This window comes from Dermacentor andersoni, chromosome 4, assembly GCF_023375885.2.
Source record: "Dermacentor andersoni chromosome 4, qqDerAnde1_hic_scaffold, whole genome shotgun sequence".
NCBI lineage: Eukaryota > Metazoa > Arthropoda > Arachnida > Ixodida > Ixodidae > Dermacentor > Dermacentor andersoni.
In genome coordinates, this window is record NC_092817.1 from 36,878,556 (window position 1) to 36,902,325 (window position 23,770).

Consider the following 23,770-nt stretch of genomic DNA (forward strand, 5'->3'; position numbering starts at 1 on the left):
GATCGTCGCGACGCGCGTGGCAAAGGACAAAGCCGGGCAGGGTGCATCGGGCTGAAGCAAGCGTTGATGCAGGCTCGCATCTGTTATTGTTCAAAATGTGCCTTTTTTTCGTTTAGCCCTTGCCAGACTTTGTTGGCAGGCGATTGTTGCAGGGCGTTCCAAAAGGGAGCGCTCCGCGTATGCTCCACTTCGTGTTCCTGTATATCCTCCCGCGGGAGCATATACAGGAACACTAGCTCTACTCAGCCTTGAACATGAACTTCCATAGAACCTCCCGAATGAATGTGTTACAATGAAAAGATTGGCAGTTACAACGTGTCATTGTTCATCGGTCTGTGGCCGCTCAAGCGGCACGTGTACCTAAGTCTCCCCTCGCTGCGCACCCCTTGGAAGGAACCTTCCGTGTGAGGCCTTGTGGTGAAGAACGGGAAAGGGGGGGAGCAAAACAAAAAAAGGAATACGCACTGCAGAAGCCAAAGGGGGAAAATGGTATACAGATACAGAGAAAAGGCGCGCCCCGTTGCTAGGCGACACGTGGCTGATCGGATCATATGCGGAGCGGGCCCTTCTGGAACGTACGGCAAAGAACAAATCCCTACTGTGTTATCACATTTCAAATACACACACAAACTGGCGTAGCGCTTCCTGACCAGCGCTGGTTCCGCATAGCGTTCCGGCTGAGGCTTTCTTCGTTCGCCCTCGGTTAATCAATGTCGCGCTGAGTTTTAGTCACATCTGGCAACCTACGGGAGAGCAGAGATAGCGGGGTTTTATGCTTAACCCATTCCCCGAAAAGCCCAATAGTTGCTGCCATGTTGTCGAGCGGATAATGGCAGGCACTGTCCAGCGCGGTGTTTGTTCTTAGCGCGGAATACTTTTGCGCGGCGCGACGTATTGCCGGAGCGAGCAGCATCTTCTTACTGGCCTAATCAACGCGCACTCAGTGTGATACCCCGATAATGGCTCCCCGATAGTGACCTCACTGAGAGTACAGCGGTAACAATCCCCGAACAGGACGACATTTACAATTGACTCAAGAGGTCGCTCTTCTTGTGTTGTTCCTCGTCGGAGAGTACTTGTGACGTTGAGGTGGCTTAGGCCAAAGTTCGCGCTTGAAGCCTGAGAGAGCCATCTATATGATGAGACGAGACGCAGAGTTGAGTCTTCGTTTTCTTTTAACAGATTGCGCCAGTGACGGTGATGCTCCTATAGGTACGCACCTTGCAAGCAAGCAAAACACCTCTGAGACATCTTTCGCGGTGTTTTGCCATCCGTTCGTTCGTTCGTTCGTTCGTTCGTTCGTTCGTTCGTTCGTTCGTTCGTTCGTTCGTTCGTTCGTCCGTCCGTCCGTCCGTCCGTCCGTCCGTCCGTCCGTTCGTTCGTTCGTTCGCAGGCTCCATTAGGAGTATACGTGAGTGTGTATGGGGAGGAGAGGGGGGAGACGTATGCAAGGTATAGTTACATTCACGAACGTTATACACTTACAAGTAACAAAACCTGCGCAGACGCAAGCAAAATGTTACAATATACAGTTAGAGAGTTTTAGGTTATGGGATGCAAGTCGCAACCAAGCGTTGGGGGACACAAGCAACAAAGCGTATAAAAGAACCTAAAGCGAGCACAAAAGAGCGCGAAGTGCTCACAATGTAGTTGCTTCCCCCGATGCTCTCAAAGTGCTCTCAATGCTTGGTTGCGGTATGCGTCCTCTAACCCAAAACTCTATTAAAGCTCGGAAAAATGACATAATAGAAAGCAAAGGTAAGAACGTAGCAAGTAACAAATAAAACCTGCGCAGGTACAAGTAAAGAAAGGAATGTATATGCATGTTGACATAGTGCGAGATGTATATAGCCGTTAGCGAGAGGCAAGTACAGGGTAAATAAGAAACAACATTTACACACACACAAAAAAAGGAAAGAAAAGCAGATATGACAGTTAATCCATGTGGAAACATTGCAGAGTCGAAATTCATGTCTAAACTTTGCGCAACTGCGATGAGGCCGGCTTTCCGGAGCAGTTTGCAGAACTGTTGTAACCAAGACTGCAGTTCCCTGCGGCAGAGTGCTGCAGTTCGGTGACTGATGTCGGGGATGACTGAACACGTCGCTGCTGTTGGCGGCTCCGTTTAACTGTGAATCGCTTCTCGTCACGATTGAACCGCCTCGTCTGTTTCCGCTGATTCAACCGATTAGATTGCGTTCCTAAATTATTATCCCCGCGGTGAAGAGATTTTGAAGAATCTAGTGCAAGCTCCGCCCATAAAACCGCGCTGCATTTCTCCTCTGTGTCTCCACATTCCAGCAAAGCAGTTCCTGACAGACGCCGGTATTAAATGGACGCTAAAGGCAAATAAGAAGTCAAACTAAAGTGATTGATTAGTCTTTGAGAATCTCTAAGGCGTCAATATTATCGCGAACAGAGCCTTAATTATATAGAAATTGAGGTAAATGCAGGACATGATTAGAGACTCCCCCGGGGCATTCAAGTACTTGGCCGATGGCGAAAGCACTCCTCAGTTAAATTCTGTCACTGGTACTCAACCACTCGTTGCACAAAACATCATTGTATAGTATTATAAGACGAAATAAAATGCTACTTGTCCAGTTATATTTCACTTTTCGAAAAAAGAACTCATTGAAATAACCCTGACAATGACGCGGGTGGTCGAAAGGTTTCGTTTTCGCTCGACAGGTTTTCGCGTTTCAATAGTTATCGCGTAGTGCTGCGTTGGGTTTGCCTGCTCGCGAAACTCGCACAAACTGCAAGTAGCAGAGAATGCAACTTCCATGTGATGTCGCGGGATGCCCGAGCGTTCTACGTCACTTGACCAAAGAGCAGCTGCAGCCGCGAATCCGCCACTTTGTCTTGGCTTGGTACTGCCGTCTGTCGGGCGCCGCCTTACTCACCGACGGCAGCACAGCGACAGCAAAGTTCAGCGCTGCGCTTGCAAACTCCCTGGACAATGTTCTAATCGTACGCGGGTGCAACATGTTGGCGTGACGCAGCACGCAAGGCAACTGCTGCTGCGCAGGAGAGACATCACCCTGGCAGACGCCAGGCGTCCCACAACGCTGTCGTGATGAGGAGTGCCTCTAGTGGTGTCGCACTTGCGTGCGACGACACCGACGACATTCGTCAGCACACAGTAAAATATTAGATAACGTTAAAGATTTAGAAGATAATAGATTCGCTAATAACCTGCCGTGGTTGCTCAGTGGCTATGCTGTTGGACTGCTGAACACGAGGTCGCGGGATCGAATCCCGGCCGCGGCGGCCGCATTTCAATGGGGGCGAAATGCGAAAACACCCATGTACTTAAATTTAGGTGCACGTTAAAGAACCCCAGGTGGTAGAAATTTCCCGAGTCCTCCACTACGGCGTGCCTCATAATCAGAAAGTGGTTTTGGCACGTAAAACCCCACAATTTATTTTTAAACCCTCCATTTGAAGGTCCCCCGTATAACATGCGTGTGCATTTATATTCCCATGATGACAAAAACGCGCCGTGCTTGCTTATAGTGGCTTTGGCGTTGCGCTGCAAAGCACGAGGTCGCTGGTTCATTCCCCGCCCACGGCTGCGCGCGGTTCCGTGGGGGTGAAATGCAAAAGCGCCTGTGTACCGTGCATTGGGTAAACGTTAGAGGACCCCAGGTGGTCAAAATTAATCCGGAGTCCCTCACTATACGGCGTGCCTCGCAATAAGATCGTGGATTTGGCACGTAAAACTTAGGAGTTTAATTTAGTGATAATAAAAATGTTTTGTTGAGGGCTGCAGCTCAAAGTCCTATTAATGTATTCGCATAAGGAGTGTGATTGCAACAACTTGGGTCTGTGTGCTGCTAGTGAAGGGCCGTCGTCGTCCCAGCGTGTGTGAGACCTCGAGTACGCGACGGTGTCCTCGTCGGAGTTTTCAACATCCTCTGAACTCTAAAAAGCGTTGCGCTGGCCTTAAGAATGGTGGCCTGGCGAGGCAGGGCGTATACTGTCGGCTGACGTGCGATAGCAAACATTGCCTCGAGCGCAACGCTCTCCGCAAGGCATGAATCATCCGAGCCAGTCGTCGTGCATCCTAGGCCTTCCCCGCTCACATCGCCGAGTTTCGGTGCGAAATAGTTGCTCCGTTCACAACTGCCAGCTGCGATTTATAGCCGTTCGTTCACCACCGTCCTCGGCAGGCACTGAAGCCTGCTGCTGCTCTTTCCGCAGGCCGCGGAGCTCGACAAGGGGCGTCAGCCGTTCGTTGTCCTTCGCTCGTCTTCGGCTCCGACGTGCGGGCAAGCTTTTTAGAGAGTATTTACGAGGGCTCATAACGTTTCATTGGCCTGAGCGCGGGGCGAATCAGTGTGCGCCTGGCACTGCGCCAGTAACGATTTTCGATTAGTGGGGCTGGCGCCGAGCTAGCTAGGGCAAATGAACGTCTGCGTGTGTGTGTGTGGGGGGGGGGGGGGGGGGGGTAAGCACGCGCAGTTACTGCCTTGTGCCGTCAGCTTTATCGCAGTCCGCCCCCGCCCTCCCCGCCCTTTTTTTTTTCTTTTGTCGACCTCGTCGAGCACTTTGTGAGCGGTACACACAGGACGCTCGAATTCGTGCGGATGCTTTCAGCTTGCGACGCGGGCCGCCGAAGTGCGTTTCGTAATCGCCTAAGCCTCTCCTGTTTGTGCGTCACACTTTTTTCCAAGCATGTGTGTACACACACACACATACACTCAGTACGGGCCGGACTTTCTCCTAGTCGAGCGCCGTCGAACTGTGCCCCTCTCTGTGCGTTTGCCGACGGAGACACGATAACAATAAAAGGAGGGACGGGGGCGAAAACAAAATACCATAATAGCGCATCGATGGAATTTCAATTCGCGTTAGGCTTTTATCTGCCGCAGTCTGCAGCAGCAAGCATGCGCTGTTGCTCTGGAACCCGCTGTGCGGCAGCGGATTGTCGTCTGATCCGATTACGAAACGCAGGTGCATGCTGGCCGCCGTTGTAAAGTTCAATCGATAACCGCGTGCTTCGTTGGTTTGCCGCCTTGCGCAGATCCCCGGAGTGAGCGTCGAGCCGGCTGGACGCAGCGAGAGTTCCACTAAGAGCGTCGACGATCCGCCACGCAAGAAGTCCAAGGTTTGCGTTTCGTGATACGTCAATAAAGAACTGTTTGTTCTTTTTTTTTAAGGCGCAGTGTCGGCGTTTGTCTCAGTGTTTGTGGATGTGTGAATTTTGAACAGCGCTTGTGTTCATGTCTCAGCAAGAAACGTCTGGGGTAAGTAAAATTATGAGGCAAGCAACAACAACAACAAAAAAAGAAACTGATACATCTGTGCAAAAAAACGGAGGGTGAAGACGGTGGACATCTGTCCTCGCACACGCTCCTATTTGTCGTCACTGACCACCGCTTCGTGTTCTTGTTAGTCCCAGAAGAGACGACATATTTTATTGTAGTCTAGCGGTAGAGGAAATTAAGCGAGTATGTGTGTGTAACCAGCGCCAGAAAACGGAACACAGCAATGATAGGGACAGACAATACGGTATAAAACTGAAGGCTACTGGTTTTCTCCCGCGTGATCCTTTGTACCTATTATACTCGTGTTCCTTTCCTCGCGCTGTTTTGTCATCATCGATTGTGATCCATTCCCATTTCCTAAGTTCAAAGCTGACTATTGACGTTATCTGTCAGATCGCGTCCGACGCGTCACGGACGTGTTGATCAAGAAACTTGAAATTGAATAAGGATGTGGGCCTAGGAAGTGGACCATGGCACTCATCCAGCCAAATAGGATGCAGAGCTAGGTGAACAGGTCATTTTCATGTTCCAATGACAGTAGGTAGATTGTCTTGGTACGGAAGTCGTGACCTAGCCTCACACGCATGGAATGGTGTGAAAGCTTGGTGGCAAGTCTCCACAAGGGCACTCAGGAAATAGGAGGGAGTGGGAATGGATGGTTAGTGTGAGATAAAAGTGCATTCCATATTTGGTATCAACATGAGTGAGGTAAAAAAATGCGGGCAGTTTACACTAGTGGTGCAAGGCTGGGTCACAGCGGAGCTAGTTCCGGCTTTTGCTAAGTGTTGCTAGATTTTTCTAAGTTTTGCGAGGTTATACATGGCTCAGGTAGGTTCATATCAAGTGTTGCTAAGTTTTGCCAGGTTTTGTCGTGTTATGCATGGCTTGGCGGGGCTCATGCCAAGCGTTGCTAGGTTATGTATGGCTTAACTATGCATATACTAAGTGTCGCCAAGATTTGCTAAGTTTCGCCAAGTTCTTGTAAGGTCACGGCTAGGCCGGTAAGGTACATCAGCCTCAGCAAGTCACACGCATACAAGCCACAGTACGTGCATCACAATTATGTACGGTGTTCCAGTACCAGTCGTCGTGGTCGGTGGCGTCTGAGAAGGCTTCGCGAAGCACTTGCAAGGCAGAGCTCTTCTGTTCAAAGTTCCGCACCGAGCTCACCGTGGAGAGATTCATGTCGAACCAGAGCCATGTCACAGACTCGGCAGCTATGCCCGAACTCTGCTGTTACGTTCGACCAGCGGGGGCTGGCAATCCTCTGTGAAGCGACCGTCGAAACCTGCCCGGCCCGCTGCGGCGACTCGCTTTCTAAGGACAACGATGCGCCGCGTCCCCAGCCGAACGGCGCCGGGATGTCTAGACGCAGTCGGTGGACCAAGTATTGTTAGTGGATTCACCGTCACGGTTTGTTTGGCGCGGGAGAACTCCTGGAAAGAGGTGTTTTGCGGTGCCGTCTCACGGGTCTTAGAAGTCGTCACTCAATGGACAGACGCGGCGACCACTGTCTGCGGGGTCAACTCGGGGATCAAGAGGCCTGCTCAGGGCAAGACCCGTGTCTGCGAAAACCCTCTCACCTTGGTGTGGTCAGTGAAACCTGTGCGGAAGTGTGTGTAAACCCTCCCCCTCAAATGCTGGTCGGCTACAATGACTTTGGACGCTCCGAATTGGTCGAAGGTTGAACGGCCGTTTTCCCTCACCTAGGGATCTAGGGAGGACAGAGTGCTTATAAGCAGCCGTTGTCGGCTCCCCAGTGCATTCTCTTTCAGTCATGCTAGACTGATGAATTGTAACCCTTCATTTGAAAGTCCCCCGTATAACATGCGTGTGCGTTTATACTCCGATGATGACAAAAACACGCCGTGGTTGCTTAGTGGCTTTTGCGTTGCGCTGCGAAGCACGAGGTCGCTGGTTCATTCCCCGCCCACGGCTGCACGCAGTTCCATGGGGGTGAAATGCAAAAGCGCCTGTGTACCGTGCATTGGGTGCACGTTAAAAAGAACCCACTGTCTGCGGGGTCAACTCGGGGATCAAGAGGCGCCTGCTCAGGGCAAGACCCGTGTCTGCGAAAACCTACCTTGGTGTGGTCAGTGAAACCTGTGCGGAAGTGAGTGTGTAAACCCTCCCCCTCAAAGTCAGGTCGGCTACGATGACTGTGGACGCTCCGAATCGGTCGAAGGTTGAACGGCCGTTTTCCCTCACCTAGGGTTTTAGGAGGATAGTGTTTATAAGCAGCCGTTGTTGCCTCTCCAGTGTGCATTCTCTTTCAGTCACGCTAGACTGATGAACTGTAACGTTCTCATGTAGATACTGTAAATAAATCCCATATTCCTCGTTCTCGATGAGAACAATTCTCTCCCTTCAACAACGTCCTCAGCGTGGATGAGTTGGATAACGGCATGGGCCAGCTACCATCTATTTCATGCCCGACCCCAATCCTTACAGTGCCGAGGAATTAGCGCTGGAAGCGGCCGTTCGCACCTCCCATGGATTTGCGGGCTTCGCGTTGGAAGTTCTCGGTGACGCGCAGGCCCAGAACCGATTCCCGGCGGCGCCGAGCACTGGGTGGGCAGCGTTCGTTGTTTCTGGCCCGAAACTCGAGGCGGCGTTTGTCGGCGGCGGTCTCGGCGAGAAGGGCAGGATCGGCTCACCTTCGTCGATCGTAGTCCCGGTGAGCCGCGCGCCGAGTTTCCTCGTAGGTCACAGACACGACAGCTGTGCCCAAATTCTATGTCAAGAAATTCGCGCTGGAATCGGTCGTTCGCAACCTCCTCCCCCCACCCCCACCCCCCTGTGTCTCCGCGGGCTTGACGCTGGAAGTTTTCGAGCAGTCGCAGGCCGGGATCGCTTTCTCGGCGACGTCGAGCGTTCAGGCGCCGATTCTCGCGTTCCCTGGCCTGAAACTCGGGATCCTCGACTCGGCGTCGCCTCTTCTCAGCCGCAGCTTCGGTGCAGTGTTCCGGATCAGCTTGGCGGCGACGCATCGCTTTTCGCTTGGCAGCACGGCGCTCTTCCTGGTAAGCCGCTTCTTCGGGCGTCCGGACTTTCTTCAGTCTTCCCATGGCAGCATCACGTGCGCTCGGAGTAGAGGAGGCGAGAGGTGTGCCGCCGCGCCGGCTGTTTTGAACTTTTACTCGCTTGTGACGTCACGACTCCGCCCTACGCGCGTCGGGTGCGAGTAGGTTACGTGGCTCGGTGCTCTCGCAGGTGGTTGCTAGGCAACGAGAGGCGGCGCACAGTTGGGCTGTTTTCTGGTAAAGCTCCACGGCAGAACGAAAGCTCAAACAGCTTCGCTGTGAAGAAGCCGCTGTAGAGCAGCTTGACTTCTACCCACTCTTGCATGATCAGCAGCCACTTGTCTTTAACGAGCAAAGGTAAGAGGATCACGCAAAGTACACGTATGTAGAAATACCTCTTTACACAAGATCATCATATCCAATGGTATGGCGCAGGGGAGAAAAGGCGAGAAAATTGCTAATTGAACGGCAATTAGGGCAGAATTGGTGTACATAGACAAGACACAGCATCAGATCAGTAGTGCGAAAATTATTGAACAAATGATTTATTAGGTGGGTTACCATACATTTTATACATGTTTATACAGTTTATACTTTGGCACTTCCTTGATTGTATACATTTGGATTAAAATGGCAAGAAAAAAAAAAAAATCCGCGTCACGATTGCAGAATTTGTTGAGGATTCCAGGGATTTCGCTACGCGAGATTCTGTTCATCATACACTCTAAAAAAATTTTACGCCCTTTGGTTTGTGTTTTGTCCCCAAACAATAATCGTCATCTGTCTAACCCGCATTTCCTTTCTTTAACGCTGCGAGCCCTAAAATTGGGCTCGCAGAAGAATATACAAAAGTATATTCGTATGTGCCAAAAAGTGTGCCAGAAATAACTGATATCAATGCTTCCATATTTGTTTTGCCTATTTAATAAGAAAATATCACACGAACTTTAGAACTACACCAGTTAGAAACCAGCAGAGCAGTGCATGTCGCTATGAAAAACGTAAAGGCCATGAAATGAACAAGTTGAAGACAAGCATTTTAATAAACCTTTGTCATTCAAGAGCCTTGTTTACATTTTGTATACTTGCAACGGCCAGGGAAAAAAATAAATGACACTGTCCTTCGTTCCAATATAGTGCGCAAGAGCAGCTGTCACCAGTCATGTATTGTGAATAATTGCACCGAAATTATAGTCGCAACAGAGAGCACATGTAAAAAGCAGGAGTTCTGCAAAATGTACATTAAAAATGCGAAGATACAATGGAATATACAAATTCGGAGATACAGCTTGATAAAAGGCAAAACGGTTTCAACAGAAACAAAGCTCACTGCATGTATGCGCAACACCGCGCAACAAGATACATAGATATACGTATAAGCATCCAATGAATCTACGTATCTAAGCAAAACTCACCGTATATAATGCTTCAAACAAGGAAACTAAACATGTTGCGTAAACACAAATTCACAGGTCACGGAATCCTAAGGCCCCCCCTCCCTATGCATCGCGCGCGACGGAAGGCTGCGCGATTCCTCCCCGCTTTTCACCCTTGCGCACAGAAGACAGCCACCATCGTTGGCTCACCCATCCCCCCTCCCCGCCCTACGCTTTCACTCGCACATACAGCATGCGGCGCGCGATAATGATGTTATGGCCCTTGGACTTTATACGGAAGATGACGGCGACGGTTGGAATGCGCCTGGAGTTTCCATACATTTGCTATCGCAATAATATATTCAGAATATCCGGCAATTGAAGAGTCCCCTGGCCCATTACTTTTCGCAAAAGAAGGAGTAACAAAATCGAACTTTCATCATGCGACATTTCGCTGCGCCGCAACAATGTCTTTCTCTTTTTGGGGGGAGGGGGCGCCGACAAAAAAAAAAAAAAAAAACGAAGGGAATTATGTTGGCCAATATTGAATGCCTACTTCGGGCACCTAATGTGGCTACCGAAGGAATATCTAAGGAAACGCGAGACGCTTGGTCCACAGAGAACCGTATGCATTCTGTTCGGTAGCCTATACCGGCGAGACAAAAGAGTTTCCGGACAGGTTGCGATAACATTGAAGGTGATTCCCTCAAGCGATCGCGTTGCAATCCGTTGAGTCCCTACAGTGATGGCGGCGAGCAACCATTGTTTCTTTTTCTCGTCTGCTAGACAGAGAGCGTCCGAAACTCTGCCAGGCGAAAACACACTCGGCCACAGAAAAGCGAACGCGCACCGAAGTGCGCCGCGCGATGGTCGGGGCAACGCGAGAAAAACGCATGCGCTCTGGCCGGCTCTGGCAGCACGCGGGTAGCGAGAACAAGGAAGTTGAAGAGGTTCAATGTGTCCTCGTGAATAAAAGTCAAAGTGGAAAAAATAAATAGGAACGTAGTTACCTATGCTGTCTTTAGTGTCGTGACACGGATGCTTTGGCGAAGGTGAAAAAAAATTTTGATATTCTTTCCTGGGATATGGCAGCACAAATGAACCACCACAACGCTTTGTGTCATCGGACCTCGCTGCTTGCGTTGTGAACTTGTCTGATAGTTCTGCAGTTTTTCCTGTAGCGCGAAAAGCACAAGGACCTAGAAGAGAAAACAGACAGACATACACAGGCGCTAACTTCCAACAACAATTTGTTTCCGGGACGGACGCCACTTTTATACGCTCACTTTTTTCTCTCGCTTTCTTTGTTTATAAGCACGTGTCTGCTGACAAGGTAACAGAGCAAATGATAGTACAACTCACTTGCAGACTAGGCAAAAACTATTATGTTTAAGGCATGCGCAGGATTCCACTCATTTGATAGTGATATGGACGATTAGCTAACACAAGCATTGTCAAGCTCTTCAATGCGATCACTTTCAGTGATGAGACGAGTTAATTCGCATATGCTTCTCCCGATAGTAACTGTATATTCAAATGGCGGAACGTATCCGCACTTATGACAATGAATTGCGGGGAAGCTATCCGGTGAAGGCTTCTTAACATTATTGGTGTGCTCCCTAAGCCTACCATTAACGCATCTGCCGGTTTGTCTGATATAACTCTTTCCACAGGGCAATGAAATTCGCTAAGTAATACAGGTCCTACAGTTAACATACCCTTTTCTGCGCTGCTTTTTGCACGCGTCCTTTGTTTTACTACATGGTCTTGTTTTTGCACACAAGCTGATAAGCTTGTTTTGGAGCAGTGAATACTGTACGTCAACCTTTCCAGGTAGTCCTATCTTCTTCAGATTATGCGATGAGTAGTGGATGTAAGGAATTACGGCAAAAATGTTTCTTTTTAACAGGCTCTGCGCTGGCTGACGTCGAGGAGCTAGCCTATCCTGAATGCGCTGCTCTGAGCAGTGCTTCAGCAATTGACACAATCAAATTGTTTGGGAAACCAGCCCCACTCAACCGCACTATACCTGTTGTTGAAAACTGGAAGAAATTAAATGAGGACACGACTTCTTTAGTGCATTGTTCAAACACATTTTCGCTATGCCCCTTTTAATATGCTTGGAATGAGCAAAACTGTACGATAAAAGAGGCTTATTAGCTCTAGGTTGGTAACACCATAAGATGTGGTCGTCAGACAACACAAATTGTACATCGAGAAAGCGGATACTCCTATCTATTGGCATTTCGAAGGTCACATCTAGGGGACCAAGACATTCACAAATTGTGCTTGTAACACCTTCACACTCTTTTTGAAAACAATCAGAAGGGCAGTAAAGAAACAAAAGGAAATCATCAACATATCGGAATGCTCTGTAGACTGAGGTTCCCTTGAGCCTCTCTGCCAGGACTGTCTACTTTTGCTAGATACAGGTTGCTGAGGACGGGTGCCAAACAAGACTCGATACATGCGCATTGTTTCTGTAGAAACGGAACATTATTCCACTGTATAAACGTTGAGGTCAGGTATCGTTTAAGTAATGCTAAAGAACTCTGAACAGAAGTTGCGGCTTCATTGCAAAGTGGCACTGCACCAAATTCATCAATGCTTTCTTCAACGCAGGTTAACAGGTCAGATTGAGGAATAGAGTAATAAAGGTCTTTTATGTCAGTGGAGAATACGTCCAGCCCCTGTTCAGAGTGCGCTTTAACAAATTCTAAAACTTGGTCTGAACTCTTCACAAAAAACGTCATTAATATTGAGAAAATTTAGTGTTCTTAGCGGGTAGGCGGCCATTTCCTTCTGCCAGGTCCTTTCTCAGACACAATTACCCTGAAGGGGACGTTACTTTTGCGTGTCATCGCGCGAAAAAATACCTCTAAACACTTCACGCTGTTCTTCTCAATGCCTTTTACAACCTATAGATTCATTTTTTTTGCACATTTCAATGGCTTTTGCTTAGACTTCAGCTAATGAGACGCTTTTATGTTGCCTAAACACTCCTGAGATGGCTTCGTTAGCCTTTGAGAAAAAAAGAGCTATGAGTCATGACTGCAAACCCACCCTCCCTGGCGGTGGGTACTACACACAACGAATTGTCTACTAAATACGAAGCTACGCGATGTACAGATACCCTTGAAATTTGAGGCTTACAGCGTTTTAAAGCGCCGACGCCTTCGGAAATCGCTCTGCCGGCTTCATCCTCCGGTGCTAGCCGGGAGTCTTGACGCACTAGGGAAAGCTGCTCTGGCCTGGTCCTCTTGATTTCTACGGCGAATTTCGGTCCACGTGCAAGAACTTTCCGGATTCCATCAGGAAGGTGGATTCCATCGTCAACGTGAACCTTGCAGGTAGGGGTACGGTGGTACTTTTTCACACGGTCTCGCAGATGTCTAACCAGGAGTTGCCACAATCCTTCTGCGACTTCGTCCGCCATACGCACGTGTTTCCGAAGTTGAAGTTTTGCCCTGTATGGTTCTAGGTTGGTCCGGTATATCCGCTCCTGGCGAAGCCATTCTGCTCGAAGAATTTTCAGAATCTTAGTTGCATGTCCGTAGGACGGCAGTCAACCGCCGAACAGCCTTCGAACGTCTTCTGTCAAGAACTTTTCTCTAATACAAAAGCCAATGGCCCGCGCTGTACACACGGCTGTGTACCGATGAGGGCCACGGTGCCGTACGGATCCCGGGGAACACATAAGAAATAGCCCGTTGTACGAGAAATAAAGTCCATCAGTGTAGATATTTAGGCTTGTTGGTGTAACATTTTGCAGTTGTTCCTGTAGCGCAAAATGCACAAGGACATAGAAGAGAAAACAGACATACACAGGTGCTGACTTCCAACAACAATCTATTTCCGGAACGTACGCCACTTTTATACCCTCACTTTTTCTTTGCGTTATGGGACTCCAGGCGCATGGTCGTTGCTAAGAAATCCAGCCGAAGTTCGCAGTGTTCGCGCCGAAATGTCTTTCAGAGCGTGAAAAATGCATTCTATATAATATCCAGAATGATTTCCTGCGCCGGGGGTTGTTTTGGTGGGCATGGGGGTCGCATTCATGATAAAATAACCAAATGTCAAATAAACCATGCAGTACACCTCCCCTCCTCCTCCCCCCCTCAAGAAAAAAAAGAACACACACACACAATATAGTCATGCACCTTGACAGAACCGTGCGGCCCAGTATATCAGACGTGATTAGAGACAATAGAGATTATCGCACCGCACAACGCTTGCCTGTAAAACTACGTGAAAGTAGGTTGAAGCGCATGTGCTGAACCACCAAATAATAAAAAATCCGTAAAAACAAGACAAAATGGAGATGCTGCGCCGGTAACCTCGACCCGGAAGGAGTAAATCCAACCAATGGTACTTGACTAAAAAAAATTATATAAAGCGTGAACACTATAAAAAACAATAACAATAACGACGACAACAATAATACCAATGCACTTAACGACAAAGAATTCTTCTTCCTGGAAGGATATGTGTAATGTCCCAATTTACGATGCTCCAACTCGCGCTTTAAGCAATGTCCATGTTTTTTGTTCGTGTATGTCTCTGTTTAGTGACGCAGCGCCTCGTTCTTTAAGCATTGTTATGGTTTTTTGTAGTGTTCGCGTTTCATATATCTTTTAGTGAAGTACCATCGGTTGGTTTTATCTTTCTTGTTTTTACTCCTTCCAGGTCGTGGTTACCGGCGCACCATCTCCTTTTTTAAGTCTTGTTTTTATAGATGTCAGCACATGTGCTACATACCGATATACCTCGTTATTTAGAGGCAATTGCGTTATGCGGTGCGACAATCGCTGTTGCCTCTAATTGCTTCTGGTATGTTGGGCCGCACGGTTCTGTCATGGTGAATGGCTATGATGTGGTCGTTTTGGGGGAGTCCTGGTGCCTTTGAAGTTTGGTTGCTTTATCATGAATGTGGTACCCTTATGCTGGTCTCGTGATGTGCTTATAAATTTCACGTTTCTTCAATAAACCTCAGTTGGAAGCAGACGGCAGTCCTGTGTACTCCTCTCGTCCTGTTTCTTTCGCGCTTCTGTTTTCCTTTTCATTTTCATTCCTCTCCGTCTTTTTTTTCTTAGTTCTTTTCCTCTTCCTTTTTTTTTTATGAAGACCTACCGTTGCCGTGGTCGTTGACGTCCTCGGAAATTCTTATCGTTGTCGACTGTGCACTGCGTCAGCACCTGTGCACGTTGACTCCGTCCTACGCGTCTTAAACTTGCTTGTTACATTAAAGGCAAGTGCGAGAACGACCCTCCTTGTGTGCGCGTATGTGTGTGTGTGTGTGTGGATGGGCGTGTTTATGCGCTCGTGCGTCTGTCATTTTCACTTGCCAATGCAGTTGCACGTATAGTTCATCAGCAGGATCGCAGCATTTGCGTCGACGCACATAGCTTTCACTTGTTTTCGGCTTATATACCGTATCAGTGGCGAGTGAGGACGGTGTAGCTGTTTTAATCGGCTCATTGTTTCTTGCTGATAATCCGATTGCGATATCTTGTCATAGCGGTCGATATCACGGTGTAGCGCATACTGCTGCGGTGTTGTGAGAACAAAGGAGCGGAACATCCTTAGTTGGGGCGTCGAGCGTATCGGGAGATAAAGCGAGAGGCTCGACGTCGCGTAACAGCGAACGCTGCCATGCCGTAAAAGACGAAGCAGAACATTATGGGCGGCGTTATTGTAGGCGTCATTGGGCGCACACATGTCGATCTCAAAGCCCTTGTATTCACCATTACTAAAAAACATCTGGCGCGCTGTTTGCGTATCGCCACCAAAGAATATGTTTCTGAATAGAGATGTGGTTGGGGGTAGCAAAATTCACGGGCCGGTCTCACCTAGACATTGCAGGTGCCGGTGCAATACAGACGCAGAAGGGCGATAAGAAAGCGATTTTTAGCTCGGCGAAGGAATTGCCATGCGACAGTACTCTTTCCAGCTCCGCTCAGCTCGGTGCGTATGCGACACTTGCGTCCGGTAGAATTTGTCTTTTAGAGCGCACGAGGATATTCCTGTGCTTGCATTTCGGGCTCACTCAGCGCGATAACTCACGGCCCCCTCTCCTCCCCACTACCGAAGAACGGCGCGGCAGTCGTTCATCGATTCGTTATCTTTTTGCTAGGTTTAACTCGTTTTATATCGCGCCCTTGACCCCCTTCACCGCTTCGGCGTTCCTCGGGAACTGGTGTTAACGTTATTCGAGGAGGAGAAAAAAAAAAAGGGGGGGGGGGGAGGGGCAGGCCAAAGGTTCACGTCCGGCGTCCTGGTGCCTCGGACCACGTCGATTGCGAGACTGCCGAGCCAAAAGGAGGAGGACAGTGATTATCGACACCCTCGACACCGTAAACAATGGCGACCGCACGGGCCGGCGAAAGCATCAGTGGGAGCAGAATCAAGGGACCGGCTGCTCGTTTATCGGCCGCTGTCGACAGAGCTGCATCGGTCAGCGTGCAATATGTGCGGAGTACCACGGGCGTTGTTGCGCGACCGGCCGACCACGCGGCGTCGTCGTTAAGCGACGGCATGGAACTGAGCGATCGCACGGAGAGCTGCCGGCTCGCGGTGCCGGACGAGACGAGCCCGCTGCTGGCGTTCCCGGCGACCGGGGTCCGGCCGCGCCGCTGCTCGTCGCTGGGCAGCCGCGACGACGCGCCCGAGGCGGACGCCGAGGTCGTCGACGAGGAGAAGCCACAGGTCTCGCCCAGACAGCTATGGCTCAACCGCGTCAAGACCGGCGTGCTCAGCCTCATCGTCGTGTTCGCCGTGGTGAGTTTACGGCGATGCTCGCACGTATGCGAGACCCTGCCTCGGGAGTGACGCGGTGGTGGTGCGGGGCGTGCGTGCTCTGCCCGGGCGGGCTGCATTTCAACGGGGGCGTATAATGCGAGAACGCTCGTGTACTTATACTGAGGTGCACCTTAAAGAATCCGGGGGGGTCAAAAATTTATTCGGAGTCCCGTACCAAGGCGTGTCTTGTTATCAGATCGCGCTTTTGGCTCGTGAAACTCCAGAATTATATATTTTTTTAGTACAACTGTACCGATGCTTGCAAACCGTCAGGAAATCCGTAGAACGTAGATCCGATTTTGACAAGTGCTGAACTGAGAAACGTTCTACCGTTAAATTTCTTTGTGCCTGCGACGGAAATGGGACGTAAGCACACGAGATGGAAAAACACAGAACTGGCGCCGTCTCCGGCGTTCTTTGTTCCGTGTGTATTGTGTGCTAACGTACATGTATACAGTGCTGGGCAGCATCGAAGATACATGTATCTTAGATAATATCTTACAGGGTATCTTGTATCTGTATCATAATACTTCCGACAAGACGTATCAGTATCTGTATTTCCGATGCATTAAAGAATGCATCGTGGATGTTCAGATACAACATACTGCTATCGCAATATCACTGTGTGAAGCTATAAAAATTGGCTAGACGTCACTCTCAAGCTGATACTGCTGCCACTAAGCCACATGAATAAAAGACTGGACAAGGTAAAACTCCACAGCCGTATTTGCGCCATCGTACAGTGGTTTCATATTGACGTTCTCGTAATGAGATGGCGATCCGCTAGCTGGTCGGCAAGCAGAGCAGCAACTCCCATCAATTACAAAAGCGACAAGTAAAAACCGCTGACAGCGCAGCGTATAAGGAGCTTCCATGTTAAATAGCTAAAGCAACCCCAATACATTGTTTCGGAATGAAAATATACTTTGGGCAAGAAAGACAAAAATTTTGAGGTAACAGACGTTTCATTCAAATGAAACAAGGCTGATCAGAGTTAACAAATTTCCAAGCAAACATTTTTGTGCATACGCGTTTGCTGCCACGTTATATAAATATATGAAGAAATTTGCGAATGTATATATTTAAGCATCTTAAGATACAAAAGAAAAATATCGTATCGTATACAATAATTGCGGTAGTATCTTGTATCTGTACCTCAAATACTGGTTGCTTGAGTATCTTTTATCGTTCATGATGCAATTTCAAAGTATCTTTGCCCATTCCTGACTGTCTGCACGCAAGTGAAGCGAAATTCAACGAACCCTCGATATACTGTACGCCTTGTCACCACTGTCTTCGCCGTCTAGTTGCCCAGTGCGTCCATGTTGTTTAGGACACACCGTTGTGGCTCGATAGTTATACGAACCCGCCGCGGTTGCTCAGTGGCTATGGTGTTGGACTGCTGAGCACGAGGTCGCGGGATCGAATCCCAGCCACGGCGGCTGCATTTCGGTGGGGGCAAAATGCGAAAACACCCGTGTACTTAGATTTAGGTGCACGTTAAAGAACCCCAGGTGGTCGAAATTTCCGGAGTCCTCCACTACGGCGTGCCTCATAATCAGAAAGTGGTTTTGGCACGTAAAACCCCTTAATTTAAATTTTTTTAATAGTTATACGTGACGCTCGGCTCCTGAACACGAGATTGCGGATTCGATTTCAAGCCGCGATGACGTCAGGCCTAGGCGCATGTTATTCAACCGTCGGCAGTAAAATTTTATCCTGAGCCTCCCATGCGGCGTCTCGCAAACCGAGTGCTACTTTGGAATGCTGAAACCATGAATGAATCATTAGATCTTTTATTGTGCATGTATTTAAAACGTGAGTCCTTGTTCAAGTCTTGCGAACCAAACAGCGCAAAAGGAGTAGAGCACGAAAGAATCGGACATGCTCCATCCAGGTTGTTTCGCTTCCACGATGTCAACATAATCAACACGCCCGATTCGCCACCAATTTCCGCCATTACGTCCTTGTGCTCAAAGAGCTTCGAGTGGTCACGAACAACTGTATACGCCGTAACTGACACCGCTCTTGTGACCTCGACTTCGACTTATTCTTCTCCGCATGCTATCCGGGCTAATATTTGCCAGGCACATGTCTCGAGCCGAGATAACCTCGTTTTTTGTCCTTGTAATCGTCTTCGACCCGCTTGTGACAGGATTTCTATAGTAACAGTGATGAGCCGGATTGGATTACAACTTCTCGTTTGCCGGAGCTCGCGTGGCTGTATACCCATGAGTCCGACAATGAGACGTCCGCGCCACGGCACCGTCATCAGGTGACAGGTGGTGAACATCTGGTATATCAGCGCGTTCGTACATTTACTATGCTCACTTCATGCACTCAGCTGTATTTACAAGCCCTGATTCTTCTTTTGATCTTTCTTGGATCTTTTTTGCCTTGCTGCCATAGCAAAATATGCAAAGTCAACCGCACAGTATATATAAGCCCTGATTGATTGGTTGATCTTGTTTGCCTATAGCTACCATAGCAAAGTATACAAAGTCCACCGCACGTTGGTCCCACACTGTTCAGCTTTACGCGAACGATCATTTGCCATGTCCAATAAAAAAAAAATAAAGAGAGAGAGAGACTATTAAATTATTGGGTTTGATGAGCCAAAACCACTTTCTGATTATGAGGCACGCCGTAGTGGAGGACTCCGGAAATTTTGACCACCTGGGGTTCTTTAACGTGCATCTAAACCTAAGTACACGGGTATTTTCGCATTTCGCCCCCATCGAAATGCGGCCGCCGTGGCCGGGATTCGATCCCGCGACCTCGTGCTCAGCAGCCCAACACAGAAATGGAACTATGTGACGTGTATGTGATGTCTAGGTGACGGCGCCGCCGGTCTAGTCATCTAAACACCCCTAGTGGCCTACATAACTTCGTAACGGCCTTCTCCGTACCTGAAAATAACGCATAATTGACATTTGTCTTAGCAGCACTTGACGCCGTTGTCTTTCGCGAATGCTATCTGTGAGGGAGCCACTAAGAGGTAAAAATAAATAAATAAATAGATAAATAAATAAATAAATAAATAAATAAATAAAAATTTAGACTGTCTCTCCCGGTATCTCCTTTCACTGAACGCTTAATCGCGCGATACCCCATTTTTCCTATATGATAAGACGACGATCACCTCCGCGATCTCCGTCTTACGTGCACATCGTCGAAGACGCTTTGCGCAGCTGGAGCGAATCACTGCACCCACCGACTTTACTCCAGGCCAACTGCACTAATCGCATTATATCCTTAAAATTGCCACGCGACTGGCCGCTCGAGGCACTTTGCGTGTATCCGCGGGCTTCTTTCACGATCGGAAAAACACTTTTATGTAGCACGTATTGAGGAACAGAAAGCTGCATCGCGAGTTTTTCATATCACTCTATAATTTTGTCATTGACACAATTCATGTAACTATAATATTTGATAAGTTGATTAATTAAGACTCATTAATTAATTATGCGGAATTTAAAAAATAGTTTGAGTGTCTCCAAGCGACGGTAAACAACCTTACCTTTGTTCTGTCTAGCTACGTGACATTTGCACATTTTTTAAACTCTGGCCAAAGTTCGCTGGGAAACCCTGTATAGCCACTATACCTCACAGCGGCAGGGGCACGAGTCCTTTTTATTAAGTCCTGGGCTACTACGTGCCAAAACCACGATCTGATTATGAGGCACGCCGCAGTGGAGGTCTCCGGATTAATTTTGACCACCCAGGGCTCTTCAACGGGCACCTAATGCACGGCATACTTTTTTTTTTTTCATTTCGCCCTCGTCGAAATGCGGCCGCCGCGGCCGGGATTCGATCCCGCTACCTCGTGCTTAGAAGCTTAGCACCAAAGCCACTAAGCAACCACTGTGGGTGCATCAGTCCTGTGCGTGAAGAAAGACATGTCTCCGGAAACTTGGACTCGGTCTTGCGGATCCTCCGAAAGACAGCAGCCTGTATGGTACAGTCCTAAACAGACAGCCTCGAGAACTTACCACACTGCATGCCAAAAATGCCACTGAACAAGAGTTCGATGCGTTTGATCCACATCGGATCCGTGACCGTCAAACTAAGTGTATCGGCAAGTAGCGACCGCATTTGAAGGGAAGGCCTGGAGAACAATAACGCACTTTGTGCGTACACGTTGCGACCCTGCAACGCTACATGCGGCAGCAGCGAGCCTTCCGTTATCGACCACATATACTATCCTTGCACGCAGTTCCATTAATATATAACGGTGTACACGGGGACTCTTCAATCTACCGCTGGACCTATTTATACTTGGCCACACCCCGCTAAATATTCTTATACTTTGGTAATGCGAATTTATCCCTTCATTTAACCCCACAACGCCCCCAAAGCATAATATTTTATACGATCTACTTGATACCTTGAAATTCTGATTTGAGCGGTGGAAGCTTATCGCAAGGCCCGCAGTAGCGTTTTTGATACGCTGGAGAGAGTTGGCGATAGTTCGGTAAATAATATTACTAATGAATGATTTACCGCACGAATTAATTTTTACTCGAACAACATTTCATTGTTTTTTGCATGAATGCATTGTCCATGGCCAGACATTAATGCGAACAAGATGTCTTCATTTTCTTTGATATGGAATGGCGTTCAGGCTTTCTGGGGTTCATTTCCTTAATCTCAATTGAAGTTTATATCGTTATAACGATGTAAACGTTTGTTGGCTATAGTCAACAAAAGTTTCTTTGGAAGGTTTCTTCAGTCAAAATAACCCGCCGTGGTTGCTCAGTGGCTATGGTGTTCGGCTGCTGCGCACGTGGCCGCGGGATCGAATCCCGGCCTCGGCGGCAGCATTTCGATGGGGGCGAAATGCGAAAACACCCGTGGTACTTAGATTTAGGTGCACGTTAAAGAACCCCAGATGGTCGAAATTTTTGGAGTCCCCCACTACGGCGTGCCTCATAATCAGAGAGTGGTTTCGGCACGTAAAAAACCATAATTTTTTTTTCAGTCAAAATATACGCATTTACGTTATTTTCATTAGTACTATCATAGTCCTTTGATTACGTTTATCTCTGGCCACGAAACTTCTTTATGAGGTAGCTTACTACAGCGAACACGATGAGCAGTAGCGGGGCAGACAAGATGCAAAAGTAAGGTAAAACACAGAAGCGCGGCATTCACTAATGAGGTTTAGTGGAAGAATACAAAAATTTTGTATGCGCGCGAAGGTTGCCGAGCGAGTATAGATACAAGAGAAACTACAATGACCCTTCCATGTGCCGTCTCAACTAATTCACTCAAGAACTACAAGTAATTTCCGCTGTGCTGTCGTTCGTGTCTTTGTTTGCTGGCTTCTTATGTTCTGACGAATATCAATCGGGCCCCTCGGTTTTTCCGTGTTCTGTCTCATTTCCCTTTATTGTCTCATTTTCCCTTTGTTAATTACTTCTCTCCACCTTGCGGGTTTCCGCAGAACTATTATGTCCATATCAGGGTCCTTTGTGAGTAATTGACTTAGATGAACGTCTAGAGTCTAGAGGCTGACATACGATAAGGAATTCTCGTTCCCTTGCCAGGCTATTGAAAATTATCTTTGTCTTCTGCGTAATAATATTCAACGCCACTCATACACTTTCTTGGCTAAGGTCCTCAATACTTTGTTGAAATTGATCCCCAGTGTTGGTGAACAGGACAATGTCATCTGCAAACCGATATCATTGTTCTGTTAAACTAAAACAACACGCAAAAAAAAACACAAAAAAATGGAGAGAAGCGTGTCAGGGCGGCTGGTTGGCCGGGCTGGTATAGAATTGCATACTGACGGACGAGCAGCACGCGAAGGACGCGGAATTAACGAAGCAGTGTGCACGGATGGCCGAGTTGGTTAATTTTCACGTTTGAATCAGCGCAAAACAGGACGAAAAAACAGAGGGGAGTACACAAGTCAGCGCCTGTCATATGTATTTGTTTCCACGTTTTCGTCTTATTTGCACTGCTTCGAAAGTATATTAGGAATGAAAGCATAGCAAACGCTCACTTCAAGCCAAGGTAATTTATATCCCTTATCCGACGGGCTCACGGAAGAAAATTGAAACAAAACCAATAAAACTACGATGATATGAGCCTTCCTCTTTCACCGCCATCCTCTCCCCCTCGTGGAGGCTGTGAGGGATGGCTCCGGAGGGAGAGGATCACCAAATCGCCTTCCCTGCCGGCGCTCGCGCTGCTTGAGACAGCACACGCATGAAGAACCAGCTTATGCGTATAGCCACCCACTCTACCCCTACAGATGTGCTGGTTAACGGTTCTGTTCTCTACGGAATGACGTAATGAAACGACAAACGCCACCCAAGTTTCCTCACTGCCACAAATACATGCCTCCGAGCACATCATTCCTTTAATAAAGCGAACAGCTCTCTCTCTAGACGTGTTCGGCTATTCGCTTAGATTGACAATCATCCTTGACGCTTTCTGCACATTTTTTTTTTCTCAAATGCCCTTATAGCGACGAATATGTGATTCACCAACATCGCTGTCTGGTCTCGACCCGTCGCCAACTTGCACCGGGCGAGAATCGGCGCGGTATGGGGAACCAGCACTGACCAGGGGGCGCTACGACAGTTTTAGTGCAACTGAAATATGCTGACACCGTCCGGTAGGGAGGCTACGAAGGTGGTACAACACATTTAACAGTAACAGACGCGCGCCTGTATCGGCGTTTGCTTAGCCCGATGCGCCTGCAGCCAACGGCCATGCGCGTCGCGCCGAGCGCATGCGCTGCGGCGTCCTAACACGTCGGTTCCCTGTCCTGTGAGGAGCCGTGAAAAGCGTGTCTCGACGTGATCGGGTAAACTGGTGACACGAAATCGCAGTATGCGCTACTGAAAACTGTGCCCACCGCTCGCTATAGGCTGTGTTACAGCGCTGCATTTGGCACTGCGAAGCTTCAGCGCTTGTTGCCCAGAGGGAAGCGACAGCCGTGACGTGTACCTTGCCGAGCTGATGACGCAAGCGGAGCGATGTGAGTGCCCAGCTGAAAGCCTCTATTCAGTGGAAACAATGCGTCGCCAAGTCTTATCGGGGAGAGTGTACGCCCCCCCCCCCCCCCTCCCCCCCTCGCTTCGCAGGGAAGACGAAATCTCCGGGAAGATAGCAGGCCTGCCTCCCCGGCAGCTTCCTCAGCAAATAGGCGTGGCGCCAACAAACAATGCAGTGCTTGTTGGTACCCGATGTCACAATATATTTCTTTTAAAGCGAACACACCCGCGCCCTGGCAGCTGCTAAACTGGCGCGCCGTGCGGCGCGCCACTTTCCTTTAGGCCAAAGA

The 23,770-nt window shown here is 48.6% G+C and overlaps 2 protein-coding genes across 2 annotated transcripts in view; both read left to right on the forward strand.

The window, feature by feature from the left end:
• The window catches only part of Dis3 (exosome complex exonuclease RRP44-like protein Dis3), a 43,381-nt gene extending 38,211 nt beyond the window's left edge, over positions 1-5,170 (forward strand). Inside the window, exon 22 of the mRNA XM_050184021.2 lies at positions 5,030-5,170. Coding sequence (XP_050039978.1) covers positions 5,030-5,128 — 99 coding nt within the window. The 3' untranslated portion in view covers positions 5,129-5,170. The remainder of the gene's footprint in view (positions 1-5,029) is intronic.
• Positions 5,171-15,906: 10,736 nt separating this feature from the next.
• Positions 15,907-23,770, forward strand: part of LOC126536932 (P protein-like) — a 359,119-nt gene continuing 351,255 nt past the window's right edge. Inside the window, exon 1 of the mRNA XM_055073617.2 lies at positions 15,907-16,449. Coding sequence (XP_054929592.1) covers positions 16,033-16,449 — 417 coding nt within the window. The 5' untranslated portion in view covers positions 15,907-16,032. The remainder of the gene's footprint in view (positions 16,450-23,770) is intronic.